This window comes from Siphateles boraxobius, unplaced genomic scaffold (assembly GCF_051911475.1).
Source record: "Siphateles boraxobius isolate OS27281-9 unplaced genomic scaffold, OSU_SipBor_1 121, whole genome shotgun sequence".
In the NCBI taxonomy this organism is placed as follows: Eukaryota; Metazoa; Chordata; class Actinopteri; order Cypriniformes; family Leuciscidae; genus Siphateles; species Siphateles boraxobius.
The window spans coordinates 160,001-173,396 of NW_027508724.1; the positions used below are offsets into that span (position 1 = coordinate 160,001).

The 13,396-nt window shown below is 35.8% G+C and overlaps 1 protein-coding gene across 1 annotated transcript; it reads right to left on the reverse strand.

Moving 5' to 3' along the window:
* Positions 1 to 263: 263 nt before the first annotated feature.
* On the reverse strand, positions 264 to 13,178 carry gnpda2 (glucosamine-6-phosphate deaminase 2). Its single transcript, XM_077223636.1, has 7 exons — positions 13,094 to 13,178; positions 12,650 to 12,805; positions 11,939 to 12,040; positions 8,771 to 8,953; positions 7,322 to 7,506; positions 5,641 to 5,815; positions 264 to 2,439 (listed from the first exon to the last, which is right to left on the reverse strand). Exons 2-7 carry the CDS (start codon positions 12,771 to 12,773, stop codon positions 2,375 to 2,377), a joined length of 834 nt encoding a protein of 277 aa, XP_077079751.1. The 5' UTR covers positions 12,774 to 12,805; positions 13,094 to 13,178; the 3' UTR covers positions 264 to 2,374.
* Positions 13,179 to 13,396: the final 218 nt, after the last annotated feature.

A 13,396-nucleotide genomic window follows, 5' to 3' on the forward strand; every position in this document is an offset into this window, starting at 1 on the left:
AAGTGATTCTAATCATATTTCAAGCAATTCAAAAACATCACATTGAACAGTGCGCATCTGAAGGAAATAATCCATTGTTTATCGGCTTTAATATATCGGCCAAATTTTCTTACCGGGTTAATAACGTTAATATTCAAAATGAACATATATCGGCCGATACCGATATATCATGCATCCCTAATATGTGTGTGTATATATATATGAAAATATATGACCTGGGCAACATTCATCCTCTCCATACAAATATAAACTACAATTGAGCGACAATATATGAAACTTTTTTTTATTTGATTTATCAATCTATGAGCAAGTAAACAAACACATGAGAGAATGATTTGGCGTTTGGAGTGCAAATCTATTAACCGTCAGTTCATTTAATCTTTAAACAGTTTAATGGAAATAAATCTGCAACATGAGCTCTCCTTCCCATGAACATTCAGTGAAGAACAGAAACAACAAACAAACACACACACAAAACCACAGTATCAGATGAAACTACTGTTTTACAGTATGAGGAAAATGACTCGTAACTTTTCATATAATATAAAACAGCTTGTGTATCACAAAGTACAGTAACTGAAGAGAATACATAAGTACGTCATGTGTAAAATTAGTGAACTTCAAAAACATAATCATACTTCTCTACTGCGATATGGCAAGAAAAGATTTTTAACATGAATAAGCAAACTAGAAATACACATTCTCAGCATTCTCTCTACAAGTGACCTAGATTTATTCAAAGGCAAGAAAATGTGCTTGAAATCTTATAAAATGTCATTTTAAAGTAGGAAACTCTGATCACAGATCAGCCTGTAGATGATGATCAGGATATAAAACACTAGAGGATTGTGGGTCTCGTTAACACTTAATGCTTTATATGTAGAGGAACACACGCTACATTTGGAGAATTCAAGGAAAAGACTTTAAAGTGTATTTTTTAGTCTGTCAAATAGATTAATCACATCTAACATAACAGTTTGTGTATATATATATATGTGTGTGTGTGTGTGAATGTGTGTTTTTGTGTGTGAGAGTGTCTAAGAGTGTGTGAGTAAGTGAGAGAGAGAGTGTGTGTGTGTGTGTGTGTGTGTGTGTGTGTGTGTGTGTGTGTGTGTGTGTGTGTGTGTGTGTGTGTTTGTATATGTGTGTTAGAGTGTGTGTGTGTGTTTGTTTGTTGGTATGTATGTGTGAGAGTGTGTGCGTGAATGTGTTTTTGAGAGTGTTTGTGAGTTTGTGTGTGTGTGTGTGTGTGTGTGTGTGTGTGTGTGTGTGTGTGTGTGTGTGAGAGAGAGTGTGTGTATGAGTGAGAGTGTGTGTATGAGTGAGAGTGTGTGTATGAGTGAGAGTGTGTGAGAGTGAGTGAGAGTGTGTGTTTGTATATATGTGTGAGTGTGTGTGTTTGTTGGTATGTATGTGTGAGAGTATGTGTGCATGAATGTGTTTTTGAGAGTGTGAGTTTGTGTGTGTGAGTGAGTGTGTGTGTGAGTGTGTGTGTGTGAGTGTGTGTGTGTGTGTCTGAGAGTGTGTGTGTGTGTGTGTGTGTGAGAGTGTCTGAGAGTGTGTGTGAGTGTCTGAGAGTGTGTGTGTGTGTGTGTGAGTATCTGAGAGTGTGTGTGTGTGTGTGTGTGAGTGTCTGAGAGTGTGTGTGTGTGAGTGTCTGAGAGTGTGTGTGTGTGTGAGTGTCTGAGAGTGTGTGTGTGAGTGTCTGAGAGTGTGTGTGTGAGTGTCTGAGAGTGTGTGTGTGTGTGTGTGTACACATATACAAACTTTTATGTTAGATGCGATTCATCGATTTGACAGTACTCATTTATGTAACATCTAAACAGAAAGATTCCAGAACACACTTTCAAGAAGTCGCCTTGGAGTAAAATCCCACATTAACTTTAAAGTAGCTTGTGTTATTGAAACAAAATGAAATGACCATAATCCGTGAAAACAGATGTTAGTCTTGAAATGCTGAGCTTCAGTGTCTCCGGATTAAACTACAGAACAGAGGAAATGATGGATATGCTTTCTCAGAATGAAAGTGTTTTTCACATTAGTGATGTCAGGAACTGTGACAGTGTTATAAACATTGGCTGAAAGGATTAAAGTAAGAGTGTTTCTGAGTACACACACACACACACACACACTCTCTCACACTCAATCACTCACTCTCACACACACACACACACTCACACACCTCCCTTTTCATGTGAATACTGTCCTTAAAGTAGTTTAAGAGTGAAGTACTGAAGCTAATAAGGAGTTTTGCTGGATCGGAGTGTATCTTGGGAAAGCTTTACATCTACACACACTTCATGAGCGCTGAACCCCGCTGTGGTCCCAGTTTCCCCCGTCCACACTGATGTTCTGGCGGTTCCGGCGGTGTGTGTCAGTCGCTGTAGTCCCTGACGCTGAGCGTGGGCTCCACCAGCTGGTTGTGGACGTGCATCAGGCCTGAGGAACAGCAGATATTAAACCCTCAGGAGAGGCTGAAGCTCTTAAGAGCCACAGAATGAGTTTCTGAGAGGAGGACATTCCAGAGCAGCCGCCGTCTCACACACACACACACACACACACAGATCGACCTCGAGACGCTGAACTCAGCGAGATCAGGGAACGCAAACAAACACAGCTCACAGAGAGAGAGAGAGGACGAGGCCGTATCAAGAAAAACAGGGTTTGAGTTAATATTACACTCTTCACCTTTAACTGTTTTCAACTGTTTACAGTGAGTTATCCATCCATCTATCTATCTATCCATCCAACTATCCCTCCATCCATCTATCCATCCATCCATCTATCTATCTATCTATCCCTCCATCCATCTATCCAACTATCCCTCCATCTATACATCCATCTGTTTATCCATCTATCTATCCATCCAGCCATCCAACTATACCTCCATCCATCTATCTATCTATCCTACTATCCCTCCATCCATCTATCTATCTATCCTACTATCCCTCCATCCATCCAACTATCCCTCCATCCATCTATCTATCTATCCTACTATCCCTCCATCCATCTATACATCCATCTATCTATCCATCCATCCATCCAACTATCCCTCCATCCATCCCTCTATCCCTCCATCCATTTATCCATCCATCTATCTATCCATCTATACATCCATCTGTTTATCCATCCAGCCATCCAACTATCCATCTATCCATCCATCTATCCCTCCATCCATTTATCCATCTATACATCCATCTGTTTATCCATCTATCTATCCATCCAGCCATCCAACTATCCATCCATCCATCCATCTGTACCTCCATCCATTTATCCATCTATCCATCCATCCAACTATCCCTCCATCCATCTATCTAACTATCCCTCCATCCATCTGTTTATCCATCCATTTATCCCTCCATCTATCCCTCCATCCATCTATCCCTCCATCCGTCCATCCATCTATCCCTCCATCCATCCATCTGTTTATCCATCCATCCTTCCAACTATCCCTCCATCCATCTAACTATCCCTCCATCCATCATCCATCCATCCATCTGTTTATCCATCTATCCATCTATCTATCCAACTATCCCTCCATCCATTTATCCATCTATACATCCATCTATCTATCCATCCAACTATCCCTCCATCCATCCCTCTATCCCTCCATCCATCTATCTATCCATCTATACATCCATCTGTTTATCCATCCAGCCATCCAACTATCCATCTATCCCTCCATCCATTTATCCATCTATACATCCATCTGTTTATCCATCTATCTATCCATCCAGCCATCCAACTATCCATCCATCCATCCATCTGTACCTCCATCCATTTATCCATCTATCCATCCATCCAACTATCCCTCCATCCATCTATCTAACTATCCCTCCATCCATCTGTTTATCCATCCATTTATCCCTCCATCTATCCCTCCATCCATCTATCCCTCCATCCGTCCATCCATCTATCCCTCCATCCATCCATCTGTTTATCCATCCATCCTTCCAACTATCCCTCCATCCATCTAACTATCCCTCCATCCATCATCCATCCATCCATCTGTTTATCCATCTATCCATCTATCTATCCAACTATCCCTCCATCCATTTATCCATCTATACATCCATCTATCTATCCATCCAACTATCCCTCCATCCATCCCTCTATCCCTCCATCCATTTATCCATCCATCTATCTATCCATCTATACATCCATCTGTTTATCCATCCAGCCATCCAACTATCCATCTATCCCTCCATCCATTTATCCATCTATACATCCATCTGTTTATCCATCTATCTATCCATCCAGCCATCCAACTATCCATCCATCCATCCATCTGTACCTCCATCCATTTATCCATCTATCCATCCATCCAACTATCCATCCATCTATCTAACTATCCCTCCATCCATCTGTTTATCCATCCATTTATCCCTCCATCTATCCCTCCATCCGTCCATCCATCTATCCCTCCATCCATCCATCCATCCGTCCATCCATCTGTTTATCCATCCATCCTTCCAACTATCCCTCCATCCATCTAACTATCCCTCCATCCATCATCCATCCATCCATCTGTTTATCCATCTATCCATCCATCTATCTATCCATCTATCCCTCCATCCATCCATCTATCCCTCCATCCGTCCATCCATCTATCCGTCCATGCATCCATCCATCCATCCATCTATCCATCTATACATCCATCTGTTTATCCATCTATCCATCCATCCATCCAACTATCCCTCCATCCATCTATCCATCCATCCATCCATCCATCCATCTATACATCCATCCAACTATCCCTCCATCCATCTATCCCTCCATCCATCCATCATCCATCCATCCATCCATCCATCTATCTATCCATCTATCCCTCCATCCATCCATCTATCCATCCATCCATCCATCCATCCATCCATCCATCTATACATCCATCCAACTATCCCTCCATCCATCTATCCCTCCATCCATCCATCCATCCATCTATACATCCATCCAACTATCCCTCCATCCATCTATCTATCCATCCATCTATACATCCATCCAACTATCCCTCCATCCATCTATCCCTCCATCCATCCATCATCCATCCATCTATCCATCCATCTATCTATCCATCTATCCCTCCATCCATCCATCTATCCCTCCATCCGTCCATCCATCTATCCGTCCATGCATCCATCCATCCATCTATCCATCCATCTGTTTATCCATCTATCCATCCATCCATCCATCTATCCCTCCATCCATCCATCATCCATCCATCCATCCATCCATCCATCCATCTATCCATCATCCATCCATCCATCTAACTATCCCTCCATCCATCACTTTTTTTATCTGGTGTGAAATAGAACCTTTTGTAACATTATAAACGTCTTTACTGTCACTTTTGATGACTTTAATGCATCCCTCCTGAATAAAAGCATTAAATCTAAATAAAAACCGAATCTTATATATGAACCCTGAGAACATCAACAGCTTCATAAACACCTCGTCACTTTAATGCACACAGAACTGAACATTTAAGAGTGAAATGGTAAATCTGGATGAGCATGTTACTGGTTTAACTTTCAACACTTTTTCAAATAAATAAGTGGTTATTAAGTTAAAATGCTGTTTCTTTGATCTTGAAGCATCTTTCTGTGAGCGTGAGCCAAAGTTTCACCCGAGGCTTTAAAATACCTTTAAAATACTTGACGGTTTTGACCCTGAGCTCCAGCGTCGCGTCTTCATCACAGATGAATATGGTTCGTGGATGTTGCTGGAAGGCAGAGACCGTCCACATGTGGTTCACGCCCTCCTCGATGGCTTTATATAGAGCGAAGGCCTTATGAGCTCCTGTGATCACAATCATGACCTGAGGATGAAGAGGAGGATGAAGAGGAGGAGGAAAGAGGAGACGTCACGCATTCATCATTACACTTCTGCGGCTGGAAAACACACTTCAGAAACTATTGCTGAACTTTACAGCGAGTCTCCAACTGTGCTTTCATCGCATTAAGAAATGTTCAGGTCATGTTTAAACCATGATTAAAAAAAAAATTTTTTTTAATTTTTTAAAAAAAATAATTATAATAAAAAATATATATAATATATTATTACTACAGATATTAGGATAATAATAATAATTATTATTATGAAGAAATGCTCGGGTCATGATTTAACTATAAATTACATGGAAAAATGATGACTCATTACTGTAATGATGATGATAATAATTATTACATATTATTATCCTAATTACTAAAATAATAATTAAAATTAAAATATTAATTATTGTTACATGTTACAATTATTGTTATTGCAATGAAAATATATTTTTTTCCTTTGATTTAGGTTTAAATAATTTCTTCATAATTACTATTATTTTTATCCTTATTACTGTAATAATAATAAAACTTATATTAATAATAATATAACAAATATACATTTTCCTTTGATTTAGGTTTGAATCATGACCCGAATATTTCTTAATCATAATAATAACAATTATTATTATTATTAAATATTATTACTATCCTAATCCTTACTGTAATAATAATACTAATAAATAACATTATTATTATTATTGAAAATGTAAAGTATTTGAAACATTAACTGTAAGTATACATCATTGTTGTATATGCTGTACAGAATTTAATATTAACATATTTTATTATTACCCTATTTACTGTAGTAGTAATAATAATACTTTAATAATAATATTTATTATTATTATTATTATTAATTTAAGTAATGAGAACAGATACCCTGAACATTTCTTCATAATAATTATTATTATAATTACTGTAATAAATATAATAATAATAATAATTATTATTATTATATAAATTGTAAAGTATATGTAACAGTAATTGTAAGTATACATTATGGTTGTATTTGTTGTACTGAATTTAATAATAATATTAAAATATATATATATATAACAGAATTTGGGAAAATAATGTCCCAATGCCACAGGGCCAAAAAAATGGGCTTCTTTATCTAAACAATAATTGATTATAATATGATTTTTTTGGAGTGAAATATGGTCTGCATGTTCATAGGAGCTGCTATAATGATTTAATGAAGAGAATCAGGTGATGTCTGGCATCCAAAACCAAGAGACCTGAAGGACACTTTACCCAGCATCCTCTCTGTTAAACTGTTTATGTATTTCCAGGACACTCAATGACACATGTTCAGTTTATAGCTAAAACAAAAAGAATATTTGTTACTATATTATAAAAGATAATTATATCTATGAATTGCACATGACAAACGCTCCAAACAAAAGCGTATCTGACTGGGACAAAAGATGTTGTGTTTGTTGTACGCTCATGTTCCTGTTGCAGTTTCAGCCACACACACGCGCTGTGATTACCTCTCTGGCGTCCATTACTGTTCCTACTCCCACGGTGAGGGTCATGCTGGGAACTTTGGAGAGATCGTTCCCGAAGAAGCGGGCGTTGGCGACTATGGTGTCCTTGGCCAGTGTCTTCACTCGGGTCCTGGACACCAGACTGGAGCCGGGCTCATTAAAGGCGATGTGCCCATCTGGACCGATGCCTGACGAAAACAACAAAAGACAGGACTTGTAAACGATTAATGGATAAAGTTAAATAAGTGATGACTCTGAATATAATAACAGTGAATGTAATCATGCGAATCACAGAACTAATGAGAAAACATACAGACACGTAATGAAAACGTGCTTATTTATCATGGAAACAATACAAAAATGTTAATTTTCTTTGGTAAATATAATTTCTTTATATTGAAAATATAAAATGAAATGTGATGAGATTCATCCTAATAGATTCATAAAAGTTATTAATCTACTATATAAAATATTTAAAATAATTCGGACCAGTGTTGTTATTGTAAACTAAAACTAAAATTATTTAAAAAATGATTAAAATTAAAATGGAAAATATAAAAATAAAAACTGATTAAAAATATTTAGCATCTCAATGATATTAAAATAACATCAGTTTAATTTGTATAGGTATAAAGTTTTTTTCCATGTAATATTTATTATTTTAGTGCAGCTTTATTTCAATTGCATTAAAATAACTTTTTATAATTATACCAATATGATATCATTGAGATTAAATAAATAACAGACACAACTTTTAATTTTAATAAAGTATTAGTAAATGTAGGAATTAACATTACCTAAGATGAATAAATCCTGTATATGCATTTTTTATCACTAGTTCATGTTAACTAATGTAGATAAATAATGTTAACAAATGAAACCTTATTGTTAAGTGTTACCAATAAAAAGTAATTCAAAGTATTAATAAATACTATACTAATAGCACTAAAATAGCACTAAATTTGGACCAGATACACTGGCAAAGATAAAATCAATGTTTGCTACAGCAAAGCTCAAGACTTAAAGGGACAGAACATACTTTGAAGAATGTCTGTAACCAAATAGTTTCTGGTTCCTATCGACAGTATTTTGTTTTTATACTATGTAAGTCAATGGGGTCCATCAACTGTTTGGTTACGGCATTCCTCAAAATATCTTCTTTTTTGCATTCAACTAAAGAAACTCATTCAGGTTTAGAACAACTAAATGATGACAGAATATTAATTTCATATTAATAAAAATTTCACAAAAATAATATCAGGTGAACTGTCCCTTTAAGACCTTTGAGTTTCGTAATCAAGCATTTGTAATCATTCTTATTGATTAAATGTGTTTGTTATTGCAGCAGCTAAACTGCTTAGAGAGCTGGTTTAGTGTGTACAGAATTAGAAGTGTTACTGGCGTCTCTCAGCGTCTAATAAAGCGTTCATGGTGTCAGATTTATTGCCACACCTCCCACAAACAGCTCGATTCCTCCCGCGAGCGTGATCTTCTGCTCGAAGGCTTCGCACTCGGCCCGCAGGTCGCTTGCGTTCCCATCCAGAATATGAGTGTTGTGCGGCTCGATGTCCACGTGCTTGAAGAAGTTATTCCACATGTAGGAGTGATAGCTCTCGGGATGATCCCTGGGAAGGCCTGAAAACCAGGAGATATTCAGGACAAATTTGATGGTCCACTTTTAGACAATTACTGAGTATAAGTGACTTTGCAAATACATGTCAACTTTTATTCTACTAACCCGAACCCTAACCTAACCTAACAGTAATTAGGGATGCACGATATATCGGCTACCATATCGGTATCGGCCGATATTTGTTCAATTTGGCCGATATATTAAAGGCGATATATAAAATTTGGCCGACATATTAAATTGGGCGGATTAAAAGACTATTAAAGACAATTTAATACATTTGGCCGATACAATTTGGCCGATATATTAAAGCCGATTTATTAAATTTGGCGGATATATTTAAGCCGATATATTAAATTTGGTGGATATATTAAAACCGATATAGTAAATTTGCTGGATATATTAAACCCGATATATTAAATTTGGTGGATACATTAAAACCGATATATTAAATTTGGCAAATACGTTTAAGCCGATATATTAAATTTGGTGGATATATTAAAAACGATATATTAAATTTGGCGGATATACTTAAGCCGATATATTAAATTTGGCCAATATATTAAATTTGGCGGATATATTTAAGCCAATATATTAAATTTGGTGGATATATTAAAGCTGATATATTAAATTTGGTGGACATATTAAAGCTGATATATTAAATTTGGTGGATATATTAAAGCTGATATATTACATTTGGTGGATATATTAAAAGTTGATATATATAATATTTGGCCGATATATTAAAGCCGATATGTACAATTTGACCAATATAGTAAAGCCGATATATATACAATTTGGCCGTTTATTAAAGCCGCTATATGCAATTTGGCCGATATATTAAAGCCGATATATACAATTTGGCCGATATATTAAAGCCGATATATATACAATTTGGCCGATATATTAAAGCCGATATATATACAATTTGGCCGATATATTAAAGCCGATATATACAATTTGGCCGATATATTAAAGCCGATATATACAATTTGGCCGATATATTAAAGCCGATATATATACAATTTGGCCGTTTATTAAAGCCGCTATATGCAATTTGGCCGATATATTAAAGCCGATATATACAATTTGGCCGATATATTAAAGCCGATATATACAATTTGGCCGATATATTAAAGCCGATATATATACAATTTGGCCGTTTATTAAAGCCGCTATATGCAATTTGGCCGATATATTAAAGCCGATATATACAATTTGGCCGATATATTAAAGCCGATATATATACAATTTGGCCGGTATATTAAAGCCGATATATATACAATTTGGCCGATATATTAAAGCCGATATATACAATTTGGCCGATATATTAAAGCCGATATATACAATTTGGCCGATATATTAAAGCCGATATCTACAATTTGGCCGATATATATACAATTTGGCCGATATATTAAAGCCGATATATACAATTTGGCCGATATATTAAAGCCGATATATATACAATTTGGCCGATATATTAAAGCCGATATATATACAATTTGGCCGATATATTAAAGCCGATATATATACAATTTGGCCGATATATTAAAGCCGATATATACAATTTGGCCGATATATATACAATTTGGCCGATATATTAAAGCCGATATATACAATTTGGCCGATATATTAAAGCCGATATATATACAATTTGGCCGATATATTAAAGCCGATATATATACAATTTGGCCGATATATTAAAGCCGATATATACAGTTTGGCCGATATATTAAAGCCGATATATACAGTTTGGCCGATATATTAAAGCTGATATATGCAATTCGGCCAATATAGTAAAGCCGATATAGGCCTATTAAATTTGCCCGGTATATTAAAGCCAATTTTTAATTTAGCATATATATATATAATAATACACTATTGAATAATGGATTATTTCCTTATTTCCGTCAGCTGAGACACTTCAGATGCGCAGTGTTCAACATAATGTTTTTCAATTGATTGAAATATGATTAGAATCACTTCAAAAAAGGAAAATACAGTTCAGTGCAACAGTTAAGTCTGTCATATCGGCTACATAAAATTATAATGAGAACTTTATAATTGTGTTTGGGACATGGCTTTTAATGGCAAGACTTTTATTTTTGTTATCAGGCTCTCAAAAAGTATATAAAAATTTGGATTTAGATTTATAGGCCAATATATCGGTTACCGGCATTCAAAGCTAAAGAATTATCGGTATCGGGCCAAATTTTCATATCGGTGCATCCTTACTACTAACACTCTGAGAGATACTTTACATGTAGTTGCAAAGTTATTTATAGTTAGTAGAATATCTAAAGTGCGTTTCTGCAAAAACTATTAAAAATGACAAAAAACAACAACAACAAAATTACTAAAAGTTTGATTAAAAATTAAAATGGATAATATAAAAATAAAAAAGCATTAATAAAATAACAGTATTTCAATTATACAAAAATAACACTGGGTTGAGCAATTTAAAAGTACAAAGAAATAATATATAATTTAAACTACTGCATTAAAGTCACGAGAATCAAATAAGAATCACCACTGAGAATAAGGGAAATTATGAAAATGTAAACCAACTAGACCCCTAATGATAAAGAGATTTTAGCCATGAATGTCACGACGCAAATAGAGGGAGTGTCCCAAATCACATACTTCCCTACTATATAGTAGGTGAAAAACAGTGTTTCTGAGTTCACAGTACTCATATAAGAGTAGTTAAAAAGTGTAGCTAGAATGTTTAATAAATGTCTTCTTGCAGATTCTGAACTAGACTAGAAAGGGATGAGGACGGAGCCGAGTGTGCAAACGCTCTTTAGCACTGTTTTATGCATGACAGTGGCTCAGTTGCATACTTCTGCTGACTCTCTCTCACACACACACACACACACACACACACACACACACACACACACACACACACACACACACACACACACACACACACACACACACACACACAGCAGTTCTCCAGAGAAGCGATCTGTGCGGTTCACACTCACCCACATACTCATCCATGTTAAAGGTTTTGACATATTTGAAGGACAGGTCTCCGCTCTTGTGATACTCGATCAGCTTCTTATAGCAGCCGAGGGGTGTGCTGCCTGCAATTAATCACATTATATCATAATATATATTAGTATAATATTAGTGCTGTCACATCGATTAATCGTGATTAATCGCAACTAACATAAAAGTTTGTATATATGGACACACTTGAATCACGTGTTATGTTAGATGGGATTAGAGTGTGTGTGTGTGTGTGTGTGTGTGTGTGTGTGTGTGTGTGTGTGTGTGTGTGTGTGTGTGTGTGTGTGTGTGTGTGTGTGTGTGTGTGTGTGTGTGTGTGTGTGTGTGTGATAAATGATATACACACAAATATTATACATTTACAAACTTTTATATAAGATGCAATTATCAGCACTTATAATAATCTATATAATTATAGAATAATCATAATATTCCCCAATTCTGATATGTTTCAGAGTGAATACATTGGAAATTGACTGGATTGTGAAAAGTGGACGGTGAGTCCAGGTCACAAACAGAGCAATTTATTACATTTTGATGAAATATTAAGAAGACAACATGCCTAACAAGACCAGGAGTAATGTGCAAGAAAGTAAACAAAGTCAAATTTGATTTCACACTCACTTTAAATAGTCAGGTCATACTCATGAAAGATATTCATATGTTCTGGTGAATTAGTTTACCTGTTGGAAGTCCTAAAGTGAAGTATCGGTCAGCACTGGGCTTGAAGTGGATGATCCGGTTACGGATGTATTTTGCAGCCCATTCGCTGGCCAGATCATAATCGTCCAGAATCACAAGTCTCATGACTTCTCACTGATATAGACCTGCAAGAGACTCTGAATATATAAAGACAGACACATCAATACTTTATTGACCAGCACTGACCAGTCCAGATGATGATCAAGCAAAGCACAAATCCAATGAGGTGCAAAACAACAAGATGCACATTTGCTTTTAATATATGTACAGTTAATATAGGATCTTTATATCATAACACAGCATATGTTTGCTTTTAAACTTATATTCATGACGTCGCTTTATTTACGACCAGCTGCGTTGAATATGCCTTTAAATGTCGAATAATGGTTATGGATATATAATGGGTAATAAAATCTGATACTTACAGTAATAAAGCGTAGGATCTCAGGGTGAATGGATACAAGTTTTCTTTGAAAACACTGATCATGTGATCGAGTTCCGGTCATGTGCGCTGAGAACACACTTCCGGTTTGTGGCAACTGCCCTTGTATGGAAACAGACTAGGCTCTTTTATAAAAGATGAATGATGAATGAAATTATCTGATATTAAGCATGTTGGATGACATTTACATTTGGAAATTAATTAAGAAACATTACTCTTGTATCGTGCCGACATATTTGTTTATTAAAGGAGACTTTTTGCTCTATCAAATAATATGTCGTGCATA

Bases quoted from the DNA above. Each gene is read 5' to 3' on its own strand.
- gnpda2 (XM_077223636.1), bottom strand. From the start codon at position 12,773: ATGAGACTTGTGATTCTGGACGATTATGATCTGGCCAGCGAATGGGCT. The intron at 12,041-12,649 runs GTAAACTAATTC...GATTAATTGCAG, and splicing joins CACTTTAGGACTTCCAACAG to GCAGCACACCCCTCGGCTGC. The intron at 8,954-11,938 runs GTGAGTGTGAAC...CCTGGTTTTCAG, and splicing joins TAACATGGATGAGTATGTGG to GCCTTCCCAGGGATCATCCC.